The sequence below is a fragment of the Heteronotia binoei genome, chromosome 5, assembly GCF_032191835.1.
Source record: "Heteronotia binoei isolate CCM8104 ecotype False Entrance Well chromosome 5, APGP_CSIRO_Hbin_v1, whole genome shotgun sequence".
NCBI classification, from domain to species: domain Eukaryota; kingdom Metazoa; phylum Chordata; class Lepidosauria; order Squamata; family Gekkonidae; genus Heteronotia; species Heteronotia binoei.
This window is the reverse complement of record NC_083227.1, coordinates 6,027,594-6,041,737: the sequence shown is the minus strand read 5'-3', so window position 1 is coordinate 6,041,737 and position 14,144 is coordinate 6,027,594. Positions and strand designations below refer to the sequence as shown.

The following is a 14,144-nucleotide window of genomic DNA, read 5'->3' as shown; positions in this document are numbered from 1 at the left end:
AGTCTGCTTGGCGGGCACAGGAGTTTTAACCTGTAATTTTCCTTAAAAGCTAAAGGTCGTCCCCTGTGCAAGCACCAGTCGTTGCTTTCACAACGTTTTCACGGCAGGCTTTTTACAGGTTGGTTTGCCCTTGCCTTCCCCAGTCCTCTACGCTTCCCCCACCCCAACAAGCAGGGGACTCCTTTTACCGACCGCGGAAGGATGTAAGGCTGAGTCAACCTGGAGCCGGCTACCTGAGAACCCAGCTTCTGCAGGGGATCGAACTCAGGTCGTGAGCAGAGAGCTCCGACTGCAGTACTGCAGCTTTACCACTCTGCGCCACATTTTCTTACCTGTGTTTTAATTTAACAAAGCAGGAGTCAAGTGGCGCCTTTAAGACCAACCAATTTTTATTGAGAAGGGCAGCTTTCGTGTGCTCTTAAGCACACTTCCTCACACGAGGCATCCAGCACAGTGAGCACAGCCATGCATAGCAGAGCAGAGCCATACAGAGCTGGTAGGCAGTGGCCCAGAATGCAACATGGTACAGATTTAAGAACCAATGGAAAGGAAAGGTCCCCTGTGCAAGCACCAGTCGTTTTCGACTCTGGGGTGACGCTCCTTTCACAACGTTTCCACAGCAGACTTTTTACGGGGTGGTTTGCCATTGCCTTCCCCGGTCATCTACACTTTCCCCCCAGCAAGCTGAGGACTCATTTTACTGACCTCGGAAGGATGGAAGGCTGAGTCATCCTTGGGCTGGCTTCCGCCGGAATCGAACTCAGGTCGTGAGCAGAGAGTTCAGACCACAGTACTGCAGTACTGCTGCATTACCACTCTGTGCCACGGGGTAGGCAGTGGCCCAGAAAGCAACATGGTACAGATTTAAGAGCCAATGACAGTGAAGTCAAATTATCTGCTAGGCAGTGGTTTAGAATGCAAAACGGTACAATGACAGAATAGTAAAATTAACAAATGGAGCAAGCCTTTGATCTGAGTAGCAGGAGCATTTTATTTTAATTAATTTAAATTTACTTTAAATTGTTTGTCCCTTAGCGACCCCTCCTGGTGGCAGAGGGGCAGGACCTGCATTTTGTAAATGAGTAGAAATACAAAATAAATGGTATATGACTGCTAAAAAGTTGGCAAAGATGAACAATAAGATGCCAGATAGATGTTGGAAATGTAAAAAGCATGAAGGTTCTTTCTACCATATGTGGTGGACTTGTGAAAGAGCAAAAAAGTATTGGCAGATGATTCAACAGGAGATTTCTAAGATCTTGGGATACGAATTTAACAAAGTTGCAGAGACTTTTCTGTTGGGATTACAAATGGAAAAATTCCCAAAAGAAGATAGAACTTTAATCTGGTACTTGCTCTCAGCTGCTAGGACATTGTATGCGCAGTTGTGGAAGCAAGAAAAAATACCAGAGAAATGAGATTGGATTGTAAAAGTTATGACATGGAGTGAAATGGACAAGTTAACAAGAACCTTAAGAGACTATGATTTAGAAGTATTTAAGATGGAGTGGAAAAAGTTCAGAAGATACGTAGAAAAAGAGTGGGGGGAAAAAGGACATTGGACAATTTTTGATAATGACTAAGTACAAGAAGGAGGAGGATATTAATTTTGGTTCTTATTAATTAAGGGTACCTTTACTATTAAGATTTTAAGTATATAACACCAGCGGGGGTCAAGTAACGGGGGGAGGGGTGGGTAGAAAGTAATATACGGGATAGATTTTAAAAAAAAGTAATTATTAATGATGTACAAAATTGAAATTTATTACCATATGTTACTAATAAAATTGTTTGGTGTGGAGAGCCAGTTTGGTGTAGTGGTTAAGTGTGCGGACTCTTATCTGGGAGAACCGGGTTTGACTCCCCACTCCTCCACTTGCACCTGCTGGAATGGCCTTGGGTCAGCTATAGCTCTGGCAGAGGTTGTCCTTGAAAGGGCAGCTGCTGTGAGAGCCCTCTCCAGCCCCACCCACCTCACAGGGCGTCTGTTGTGGGGGAGGAAGGGAAAGGAGATTGTGAGCCGCTCTGAGACTCTTCGAAGTGGAGGGCGGGATATAAATCCAATATCTTCATCTACCTCACAGGGTGTCTGTTGTGGGAGAGGAAGGGAAAGGAGACTGTGAGCCGCTCTGAGACTCTTTGGAGTGGAGGGCGGGATATAAATCCAATATCTTCATCTACCTCACAGGGTGTCTGTTGTGGGAGAGGAAGGGAAAGGAGATTGTGAGCCGCTCTGAGACTCTTCAGAGTGGAGGGCGGGATAAAAATCCAACATCTTCATCTACCTCACAGGGTGTCTGTTGTGGGGGAGGAAGGGAAAGGAGATTGTGAGCCGCTCTGAGACTCTTCGGAGTGGAGGGCGGGATATAAATCCAATATCTTCATCTACCTCACAGGGTGTCTGTTGTGGGAGAGGAAGGGAAAGGAGACTGTGAGCTGCTCTGAGACTCTTTGGAGTGGAGGGCGGGATATAAATCCAATATCTTCATCTATCTCACAGGGCGTCTGTTGTGGGGGAGGAAGGGAAAGGAGATTGTGAGCCGCTCTGAGACTCTTCGGAGTGGAGGGCGGGATAAAAATCCAACATCTTCATCTACCTCACAGGGTGTCTGTTGTGGGGGAGGAAGGGAAAGGAGATTGTGAGCTGCTCTGAGACTCTTCGAAGTGGAGGGCGGGATATAAATCCAATATCTTCTTCTTCTTCTTGTCTGAAGCAAGAAATACAAAATAAATTCTCTTGCCAGGGAGGGCGTGGGCAGGCCCAGAAGGGAACCATGACAAACCAAAAGAGCAACGTGGAAAAAGTAAAGCAGAGGTAAAGCACAAACGCATCCACGAACAACCAACAACGCTGAAAAACTTATGCAATAATATATTCAGTACAAAAACATACGGTGAATACGACGTTTAGAAAATCACAAAAAACACATTCCCAAGACACAGTCTTATCTTTCAAGCACAAAGTTCATAAATAAAGTGAATGTCTGGGGAAAACTTCCTGAAAAGCCGTGAGCAGGAATTCTGAAAGCGATCTTTTCCATCGAAATGAATATACAGCATTATTCCGCTAAGGCGACACAGCGCAACTCCGTAATTTTTAGTTTTAAACAATTTTATTAATAACATATGGTTACAATATTTAATTATGTCCTTGCTATCTCTAACCTATATATTTTCAAACCCCCTCCCTCCATTACTAGACTTCCGCCGAAGTTATGTACTTAAGTTCAATTAAAAAGGCACCCCTAACCAATCAAAAATCAATGTCTTTCTTTTCTCCCATTCACATTAAAAAATTGTCCGTCTTTTTACATTCCACTCTTGCTCTATGTATTCTCTAAATTTCTTCCACTCCTTTTTAAACAGATCCAAATCATAGTATCTTAAAGTTCTTGCTAGCTTGTCCACGATAAAACTTTCACAATCCAGTCCCATTTCTCTGGTATTTTTTCTTGCTTCCACAACTGCGCATACAATGTCCTAGCAGCTGAGAGCAAATACCAAATTAAAGTCCTATCTTCTTTTGGAAATTTTTCTATTTGTAGTCCTAGCAGAAAAGTCTCTGGAATTTTCTTAAAGTCATATCCCAAAATTTTAGAGATTTCTTGTTGTATCATCTGCCAAAACTTTTTCGCTTTTTCACAAGTCCACCACATATGAAAAAAAGAACTCTCGCGGTTTTTACATTTCCAACATCTATCCGACATCTTTTTACTCATCTTTGCCAGTTTTTTCGGAGTCATATACCATCTATACATCACAACTCCGTAATTTTTGAAGCGGCAGATTATAAACAGAGAGCGATAAATCGCTATTTCGCAAAAGCAGCAAAGCGCATTTGAGTGACAGGGAGGCGCATATAACCCTGTTTCACCGGAGGCTTTAACAAGCAAACTGCCTAGAGGGGTAAAAAACTCCTGTCCCTTCAACGGTGGCTCAACGTGATATTAGTTACGTCCATGCCGCGAAAAGCTTCAACTATCCATTTAGCCATTAAACTTCTTATTCAAGGTTTGTTTGTGTTTTTGCAGGCCTTTTGGTCACTGTAGCTGCATGTATAAGATCCTGTGAATTTAAAACACACTTATCCAGTCCAACACTCTGTGTCACATACAAACATAAGAGAAGCCATATTGGATCAGGCCAATGGCCCATCCAGTCCAACACTCTGAGTCACATAAGAACAAGAGAGAAGCCATGTCGTATCAGGCCAGAGGCCCATCCAGTCCAACACTCTGTGTCACATAAGAACATGAGAGAAGCCATGTTGGATCAGGCCAATGGCCCATCCAGTCCAACACTCTGTGTCACATAAGAACATGAGAGAAGCCATGTTGGATCAGGCCAATGGCCCATCCAGTCCAACAATCTGTGTCACATAAGAACATAAGAGAAGCCCTGTTGGATCAGGCCAATGGCCCATCCAGTCCAACACTCTGTGTCACATAAGAACATAAGAGAAGCCCTGTTGGATCAGGCCAGTGGCCCATCCAGTCCAACACTCTATGTCACATAAGAACATAAGAGAAGCCATGTTGGATCAGGCCCATGGCCCATCCAGTCCAACACTCTATGTCACATAAGAACATAAGAGAAGCCCTGTTGGATCAGGCCAATGGCCCATCCAGTCCAACACTCTGTGTCACATAAGAACATAAGAGAAGCCATGTTGGATCAGGCCAATGGCCCATCCAGTCCAACACTCTGTGTCACATAAGAACATAAGAGAAGCCATGTTGGATCAGGCCAATGGCCCATCCAGTCCAACACTCTGTGTCACACGGTGGCCAAAAATTATCTGTAAAACAGAAGCAGACCCTAAAAAGTGCAGAGAACTTAACATGCTATCATTGTAGTGCCAGGGGTTGTGTTTTAGCTTCTGTTGTGCTTTAGTTTAGTTTAGCTCCTGCAATGATCAAATCAGTCAGTCCTAAGGGAAATGAACCCAGACTGTTCGCTGGAAGGTCAGATGCTGAAGCTCAAATACTTTGGCCACCCAATGAGAAGGAAGCCCTCGCTGGAGAAGACCCTGATGCTGGGAAAGACAGAAGGCCAAAGAAGGGGATAGCAAAAGGTGAGATGGCTGGACAGCATTACTGATGTATCAAACACAAATTTGAGCAGGCTTTGGAGGATGACGGAAGACAGGAGGGCCTGGCGTGATTTGGTCCAGGGGGTCACAAAGAGTCGGACTCGACTGTGCGGCTGAACAGCAACGACAACTTAGGCAAACAAACTAAAACACAAACCCTGGCACTACAATGATAACATGTTAAGTTCGCAGTTTATAGGGCCTGCTTCTGTTTTACGGATAATTTCTGTGCCGTTTATGTCTTGTTTTAACGCCACGAATTTCAGCCTGGTGGTTTTTGAAATGTCAGCTGCCTGAAACCGGACTGCAATTAGGCAGCATAGAAATATTCTAAATGAATATAAGGTTACATACAGAGCAGAAGGTTAATTTCTCACCCTTGTCAGAAGTTGTGAAAAGGAATTATAATCTGTAGACTGTAACTGAAAGGAGGAGTAAGATCCCAAGCTAAAATTCCTCTCAGGTGAGGCAAATTTGAGACTCCTCTTTCCCTCAATTACTATTCAAACCTGGAAGCAGAAAGAAGAAGATATTGGATTTATATCCCGCTCTCCACTCCGAAGAGTCTCAGAGCGGCTCACAATCTCCTTTCCCTTCCTCCCCCACAACAGACACCCTGTGAGGTGGGCGGTGCTGAGAAAGCTCTCACAGCAGCTGCCCTTTCAAGGACAACCTTTGCCAGAGTTATGGCTGACCCAAGGCCATGCTAGCAGGTGCAAGTGGAGGAGTGGGGAATCAAACCTGATTCTCCCAGATAAGAGTCCGCACACTTAACCACTACACCAAACTTCCTCTCAAAGGAAGTCCACGGCAGCCACCAATACACTGCTGGGTGGTGGTGGTTAAGCGATGGAGTCCAGCAGCTTGGTGTAGTGGTTAAGTGTGTGGACTCTTTATCTGGGAGAACCGGGTTTGATTCCCTACTCCCCCACTTGCAGCTGCTGGAATGGCCTTGGGTCAGCCATAACTCTTTCAGGAGTTGTCCTTGAAAGGGCAGCTTCGGGGAGAGAGCTCTTTCAGCCCCACCCACCTCACAGGGTGTCTGTTGTGGGGGAGAAAGATATAGGAGATTATAAGCTGTTCTGAGTCTTTGATTCAGAGAAGGGTGGGGTATAAGTCTTCTTCTCTGGCTCCCTCCCACCCCTGCCTGAGAAGTTGGCTAGCTCTGAAAGGCAGCCAAGTCCTGCTGTGTCTTAGGTTGCTGTTTGCCACATGACTCAGAGAAATCATAGAATCATAGAGCTGGAAGGGACCTCTAGGGTCATCTACTCCAACCCCCTGCACAGTTCAGGAAACCCACAAATACCTCCCCCTAAATTCACAGGATCCACATTGCTGTCTGGTGACTATCTAGCCTCTGTTTAAAAACCTCCAACGAAGGAGAGCCCACCACCTCACGAGGAAGCCTGTTCCGCTGAGGAACTGTCAGGAAGTTCTTTCTAATGTTGAGCCGTAAACTCTTTTGATTTAATTTCAGCCCATTGGACTAGATGACCCTGGAGGTCCCTTCCAACTCTTATGATTCTATGATTGGTTCTGGTTCTACCTTCTGGAGCAACAGAAAACAATTCCGCACCATCCTCCATAGGACAGCCCTTCAAGTACTTGAAGATGGTGGTCATATCAGGTCATAGCCACCTCCTCTCCAGGCTAAACATGCCCAACTCCTTCAGCCTTTCTTCATAGGACTTGGTCTCCAGACCCCTCACCAGACCTCACCTCTGGACATGTTCCAGGTTGTCTGTATCCTTCTTAAACAATCCAATCTCTTCTTCTCCTAAAATCTCTGGACTGAAGCTCCTGACCAGCAAGTGGTTTTGAAAGCATGTGATGAAATGGTCAGGAGTGTTCTGCTTGGATTTTCCTGTGGAGACTCTGTGTGCAAGACAGCTGATCTTCCAATCAATTCCCCCCCCCCCAATGCTTATTTCTGGGCATCTCTTTGCAGAACCATTCAGAAATAACCCTCAGCCACAGCCCAGCCAGCCTACAGTTGACGTTGGAAAGGAGCATCATGCAGCCAAAGCAGAGAGAAGAAGACACCCACATCCTAGCAGTCACATATCTGATACCTGGTTAAGCCACTCCACCTTTACAAACTTGCCTGCAATTAGCAGTAGAAGTGTGGGGCAGGTTATCTAAGGTCTTGTGGACAGAGAATAACCACGGGGCCTTTTCACCAGTTGTCCCAGACTCTGAGTCTGGACTAAATTATTATGAGTATTTCACTCTTATTTACATGAGAAAACAGCAAGATCAGAAGAAGTTCTTATGCCACAGCCTATTGTAGGAACTCTCTGTCTGGGGCAGTGATGTTCTGTATTCTTGATGCTTGGGAGGGGCAACAGTGTTAAGACTTCAAGTGTCCTGGCCCCACTGATGGACCTCCTAATGGCACCTGGTTTTTTTGGCCACTGTGTGACACAGAGTGTTGGATTGGATGGGCCACTGACCTGATCCAACATGGCTTCTCTTATGTGACACAGAGGGCTGGACTGGATGGGCCACTGGCCTAATCCTACATGGCTTCTCTTATGTTCTTATGTGACACAGAGTGTTAAACTGGGTGGGACACTGGCTTGATTCAACATGGCTTCTCTTATGTTCTTATGTGACACAGAGTGTTGGACTGGATGGGCCACTGGCCTGATCCAACATGGCTTCTCTTATGTTGAACATCTGAAGCTGCCTTATACTGAATCAGACCCTTGGTCCATCAAAGTCAGTATTGTCTTCTCAGATTTATGTGACACAGAGTGTTGGACTGGATGGGCCACTGGCCTGATCCAGCATGGCTTCTCTTATGTGACACAGAGTGTTGGACTGGATGAGCCATTGGCCTGATCCAGCATGGCTTCTCTTATGTTCTTATGTGACACAGAGTGTTGGACTGGATGCGCCATTGGCCTGATCCAACAGGGCTTCTCTTATGTTCTTATGTGACACAGAGTGCTGGAATGGATGGGCCACTGGCTTGATCCAACATGGCTTCTCTTATGTGACACAGAGTGCTGGACTGGATGGGCCACTGGCTTGATCCAACATGGCTTCTCTTATGTGACACAGAGTGCTGGACTGGATGGGCCACTGGCTTGATCCAACATGGCTTCTCTTATGTGACACAGAGTGTTGGACTGGAGGGGCCATTGGCCTGATCCAACATGGCTTCTCTTATGTTCTTATGTGACACAGAGTGTTGGACTGGAGGGGCCATTGGCCTGATCCAACATGGCTTCTCTTATGTTCTTATGTGACACAGAGTGTTGGATTGGATGGGCCATTGGCCTGATCCAACATGGCTTCTCTTATGTGACACAGAGTGCTGGACTGGATGGGCCACTGGCTTGATCCAACATGGCTTCTCTTATGTTCTTATGTGACACAGAGTGCTGGACTGGATGGGCCATTGGCCTGATCCAACAGGGCTTCTCTTATGTTCTTATGTGACACAGAGTGTTGGACTGGATGGGCCAGTGGCCTGATCCAACAGGGCTTCTCTTATGTTCCTATGTGACACAGAGTGTTGGACTGAATGGGCCAGTGGCCTGATCCAACAGGGCTTCTCTTATGTTCTTATGTGACACAGAGTGTTGGACTGGATGGGCCATTGGCCTGATCCAACATGGCTTCTCTTAGGTTCTAAGCAGGGCTTTTTTTGAGCAGGAACACACAGGAATGCAGTTCCTGCTGTCGTGGTGTCAGGGGGTGTGGCCTAATATGCAAATGAGTTCCTGCTGGGCTTTTTCTACAAAAAAGGCCCTGGTTCTAAGTGAGCAATGACTCAGGAAAGCTTATGCTCTGCGTCAAGAAGTGGTCTCCTTTAAGAGAGTTTTTGCCAAACTATCAACCATCTAGTTTGTAAAAGTGATCACTTCATGTTTGCAAAAGTAATTATTCGCATGTCAGACACAAGATAGGAAAATACTTCAGTTTTAGCAAACAGCTCAAATTACAAGGAGTTTACGGTTGGCAAGAATTAAGATACAAGCACTAGTAGATGACCCTGAAGGTCCCTTCTAACGCTGTGATTCTATGAATAGCTTGCTCTCATTCCCTGGGAGAGGCATGTTTTCAGCTCCTGAACAGACCAGCGAATCAGGATATGATTGGCTAATTGGCCCCAGTAAGTTGACACAAACTAGTGAATACAGTCAAAACAAGCATACCATCTCTAGGAGGCCAGAACAGGGGCCTGCAGAAACTTACAGGCTAAGAAAACAAATAAACCAGGGTGTCTGAAGAAAACCCTTTTCTGAACTGGCTATAGGAATTTTTTACCCTTGTATGAATTCTCTGAAGAACATGAAAACAGGATCTGTGCCTCAAGCTCTTGTCACACGCTGAGCATTTCTGAGGTTCCTCCCTTGTGTGGACTCCTCCAGGGTAAAAGAGACCAGAGCTGATCTTGAATCTCCTTCAACCAGCAGAGCCCATCCTTAGTTTCCTCCCTCTGAAATCTATCTGAAGAATCATAGAGTTGGAAGGGACCTCTAGGGTCATCTAGTCCAACCCCCTGCACAATGCAGGAAACTCACAAGCACCTCCCCCTAAATTCACAGGATCGTCACTGCTGTCAGATGGCCAGCTAGCCTCTGTTTCAAAACCTCCAAGGAAGGAGAGCCCAATTTCATAGAATCCTAGAGTTGGAAGGGACCTCCAGGGTCATCTAGTCCAACTCCCTGCACAATGCAGGGAACACACAAACACTTCCCCCTAAATTCACAGGATCTTCATCACTGTCAGATGGCCCTCTAGCCTCTGTTTAAAAACCTCCAAGGAAGGAGAGCCCACCACCTCCCAATGAGGAAGCCTGTTCCACTGAGGAACCGCTCTAACGGTCACGAAGTTCTTCCTAATGTTAGCCGGAAACTCTTTTGATTTAATTTCGAACTTCAACCATGGCTAAAGTTCTTTCTACAGTCTGGGCATTTTTATTATTTCTTCAGTCAGTCACATTTTATTTATATCCCGCCCTCTCCGACCAAAGCGGCTCAGGGGGCTAACAACAAAATTCCTGGTTAGGGTAGGATTTCTGTGTAGATTCAAGCTTACTACAAGAGTTATCTAATTTCAATGCTTTCTATGGTGTGAAATAAGAGAAAAGCTTTTAGGTGTGAAATAAGAGAAAAGTTCTATTCACAGGCTAAGGGGTTACATGGTTTCGCCTCCTGTCGATTCTTAGATATTGTAGAAGATTTCCTTGCTAAGTCAAACTCCACACACTGATTCTACAAAAGGCTTTTCCACTGCGTGGGTTTTCTGATGCTGTTGAAGACTGCCACTCTCCTTACACACTCTTTAGTCTCTTTACAACCCCTGAGCACTCAAAATGTTTTTTCCTTGTGGATTCTTCGATGCTGTTGAAGATGGCACCTCAAACTAAATCTCTTTCTATACTATGGGCAATCAAAAGGTTTCTCTCCTGTGTAGGTTCTTCGATACCGCTGAAGATTGTTCCTGTTACTGAATCTCTTTCCACACTCTGAGCATTCAAAAGGTTTCTTCCATGTGGATTCTTTGATGCTGTTGAAGACTGCAATTCTAACTGAATCTCTTTCTACATGCTCAGCATTCAAAAGGTTTCTCTCCTGTGTGGATTCTATGGTGCATTAGAAGCTTACTGCTTGTGCTGAATCTCTTTCCACACACTGAGCACTGAAAAGGTTTCTCCCCTGTGTGGTTTCGTTGGTGGACTTGAAGATTGCCACTGTTACTGAATCTCTTTCCACAATCTGAGCATTCAAAAGGTTTCTCTCCTGTGTGGGTTCTTCCATGCAGGTGAAGACTACCGCTTGTATTGAATCTCTTTCCACACTCTGAGCACTCAAAAGGTTTCTCCCCTGTGTGAATTCTTTCATGTAGTTGAAGATGGCCACTCCGACTAAATCTCTTTCCGCACTCTGAGCATTCAAAAGGTTTCTCCCCGGTGTGGATTCGTTGATGCCGCTGAAGACTACCACTTGTATTGAATCTCTTCCCACAGTCTGAGCATTCAAAAGGTTTCTCCCCTGTGTGGGTTCTTTCATGCAGCTGAAGATAACCACGCTGACTGAACCTCTTTCCACACTCTGAGCATTCAAAAGGTTTCTCCCCTGTGTGGATTGTCTGGTGTCGTTGACAATCCGAACTCCAACTGAATCTCTTTCCACACTCTAAGCATTCAAAAGGTTTCTCCTCTGTATGAGTTATTTTATGCCGTTTAAGATTGCCACTGTGATTGAATCTCTTTCCACACTCTGAGCATTCAAAAGGTTTCTCCCCTATGTGGATTCTGAGGTGCAGTTGAAGAGTACCATTCCGACTAAATCTCTTTCCACACTCTGAGCATTCAAAAGGTTTCTCCCCTGTGTGGGTACTCTGATGCAGCTGAAGACTACCTTTTGTACTGAATCTCTTTCCACACACTGAGCATTCAAAAAGTTTCTCCTCTGTGTGAGTTCTTTGGTGCACAAGGAGCTGTGATCTATTTCTGAAGTACTCTGCCCACAGAATTGATTTACTCGCATTCATTATCTTGTGCTTCTCCACCATACAGCCGCCTTTATTTGTCTTCGGTCTGCCTCGATTACCGATGATGTTTTCTTTTAAGTCTTCATTTTTAAGTCTATCTGGCATTTGCTGAAAAAGTCCTTCACCCTCCTCATTCCTCTGATCATCCTCTGAAGGAGTAAAGAGAGAGATTCTGTTAGCACCTGGCTGCCAGTTGTATACCGGATTCGTTACAAAGTGCTGGTTATTGCCTTTAAAGCCCTATATGGCCAAGGACCTGCCTACCTTAGGGACCGTCTCTCCCCGTATGAACCCCAGAGAGCACTGAGGTCAGCCAGGAAAAACCTGCTGAACATCCCCAGGCCGAAAGAGGTGAAGTTGCAAACCACCCGCAACCGAGCTTTCTCTACTATAGCTCCATGCCTATGGAACCAACTTCCAGAGGAAATGCGGGCCCTGCGGGACCTTGAACAGTTCCGCAGGGCCTGCAAGACTACCCTCTTCCGATTGGCCTTCACCGAATAAGGGGGAAATTGTTAAAGAGCTCGTCATCATAAACGTAAACATAATTATAGCACTAGTATATTTTATTAATTTTATTAATTTTAGAATTTTAATTAAACTGTCAATGTAGTTTTATTTAATATTGTATGATCAATGTATGAAATAATGTTGTTAGCCGCCCTGAGCCTGCTCCGGCGGGGAGGGCGGGATACAAATAAAAATTGTTGTTGTTGTTGATACATTTCCTTCCAAAGTCTTGCAACGGAGATATCTCCAAATTTCTTTTCATGAAAGACTCTGTTCCTGTGGTGCAAACTCCCCGGATACAATTTTTCACTTATTGAAATAATTGTCATCTATGTGAAAAACCTCGTCAGGAATTGTTCTGCAGATTCTCCCCTCCTACCATCAATCGGAATGATTTGTCTGTCGATTTTTCCTCAACGACTCTCAATTCAGAAATTACTTGTGCTGTTGCAAACGTTTTGGCCGCCATTCTCCAACACAACTCTGGCTATGCTTTATTTTATGCCTAACCTAAGCTCAATCCTGACTTATTTTATATATCCAAATCTTTTTCTATATTTTATGCCATGCCATTAAAGGTTTGAAATGAAACGACACTTGACTCCACCAAGAGCCACAGCCCAGCTCTTCCACAGAAAGAGCTTTGGGGCATCCAGATTCCAGGCCCCAGAAGGCCTCCCTCCCTCCTTACCCAGTGGGCTGTAGGATTGTACCAAGCCAAACCTTGCTCAGAAGTCAATCAGAAATCCCGCCCCCCCCCCCCCCCCCGGCTTTTCCTTGCCTGTTCCCTTGACATAAACTGTCATGATTCTGGGCCTAGTAGACTCCAGAGAAGCCTACCTTGGAGTTACTACAGAAAGCCTATATTTCCCAGGATCCCCTCTAATTGAGTGGCAAGGTTTTGGAGGGAAAACTAGCCCAGAGAGGGGTGGGACCCGGGAGGAAAGCTTAAAATGGACAAGCACAGACAGAGTGTGTTCTCTCTGGAAAAGGCTGCAGGAGAGAAGGCAGCAAGAGAGATCCTTTACCCAAGGGGGTGAGTTTGGTGTTAGAGCAGGGAATGTTTAAGTTAGTTGCATCAGGGCTTCTGTTTATTTGCCCCCACATTTGCTGTGTAAAAGATTGGGGAATGCAATGGCAAACCACCTGGTCAAAAGTCTGCCGTGAAAACGTGAAAGCGACGTCACCCCAGAGTCGGAAACGACTGGTGCTTGCACAGGGGACCTTTCCTTGCTGTCTACAGCGGCCCCGTGGCGCAGAGTGGTAAAGCTGCAGTACTGTGGTCTGAACTCTCTGCTCACGACCTGAGTTCAATCCCAGCAGAAGCTGGTTCAGGTAGCCGGCCCAAGGGTGACTCAGCCTTCCATCCTTCCGAGGTCAGTCAAATGAGTACCCAGCTTGCTGGGGGGAAAGTGTAAACGACTGGGGAAGGCAAAGGCAAACCACCCCATAAAAAATCTGCCGTGAAAACGTTCTGAAAGCAACGTCACCCCAGAGTCGGAAACGACTGGTGCTTGCACAGGGGACCTTTCCTTGCTGTATATATATATATATTTCACTGTTTTTACCCAGTTATTATTTGGGCACTGTAAACAAACTGCTGTTGTCATACTGTTTGGGTCCTCACATCTCCTTGGTCACAGTTAAGTATTTACTAATAAGGAAGATACAGGGGTGGTTGGGTGCTCTGGACCCTCCCATGTGGCCCTTACCAGAGTGGTGGGAGCCAGCAGAAGGCCCTGCTAGGCCCCTGTTGTGTGACAGAAACTGTGAAGGAGACTCAGCCAGCTGACTGGGGAAGGAAATAGGCTCTTGGGATCCTCTTGACAAACTCTCCAGCCTTTCGTTCGATGCAAGTCCGTTGTCTGTCTCTACCACAGTTTCTCTTATACTTCTGCCTATTTTTCATAGAGAGACAGAGAGAGAAAGTGATTGTTTTTATATGAGGAAAAGAAAGAAATTCAAGAGTAAAGATTCTTCTGGAAAGACAGAACCATAGTCAAGATTAATGGTACAATGGGTACCATAGAGT

The 14,144-nt window shown here is 45.5% G+C and overlaps 2 protein-coding genes across 2 annotated transcripts in view; one reads left to right on the top strand and one right to left on the bottom strand.

Moving 5' to 3' along the window:
• LOC132571595 (zinc finger protein OZF-like) overlaps window positions 1-14,144 on the top strand; it is a 388,663-nt gene that overhangs the window by 106,984 nt on the left and 267,535 nt on the right. The window lies entirely within an intron of this gene.
• The window catches only part of LOC132570913 (zinc finger protein 208-like), a gene marked incomplete at its 3' end in the record, with an annotated part of 122,372 nt that continues 118,840 nt past the window's right edge, over window positions 10,613-14,144 (bottom strand). The window contains 1 exon segment of the mRNA XM_060237550.1: window positions 10,613-11,751. Coding sequence (XP_060093533.1) covers window positions 10,613-11,751 — 1,139 coding nt within the window.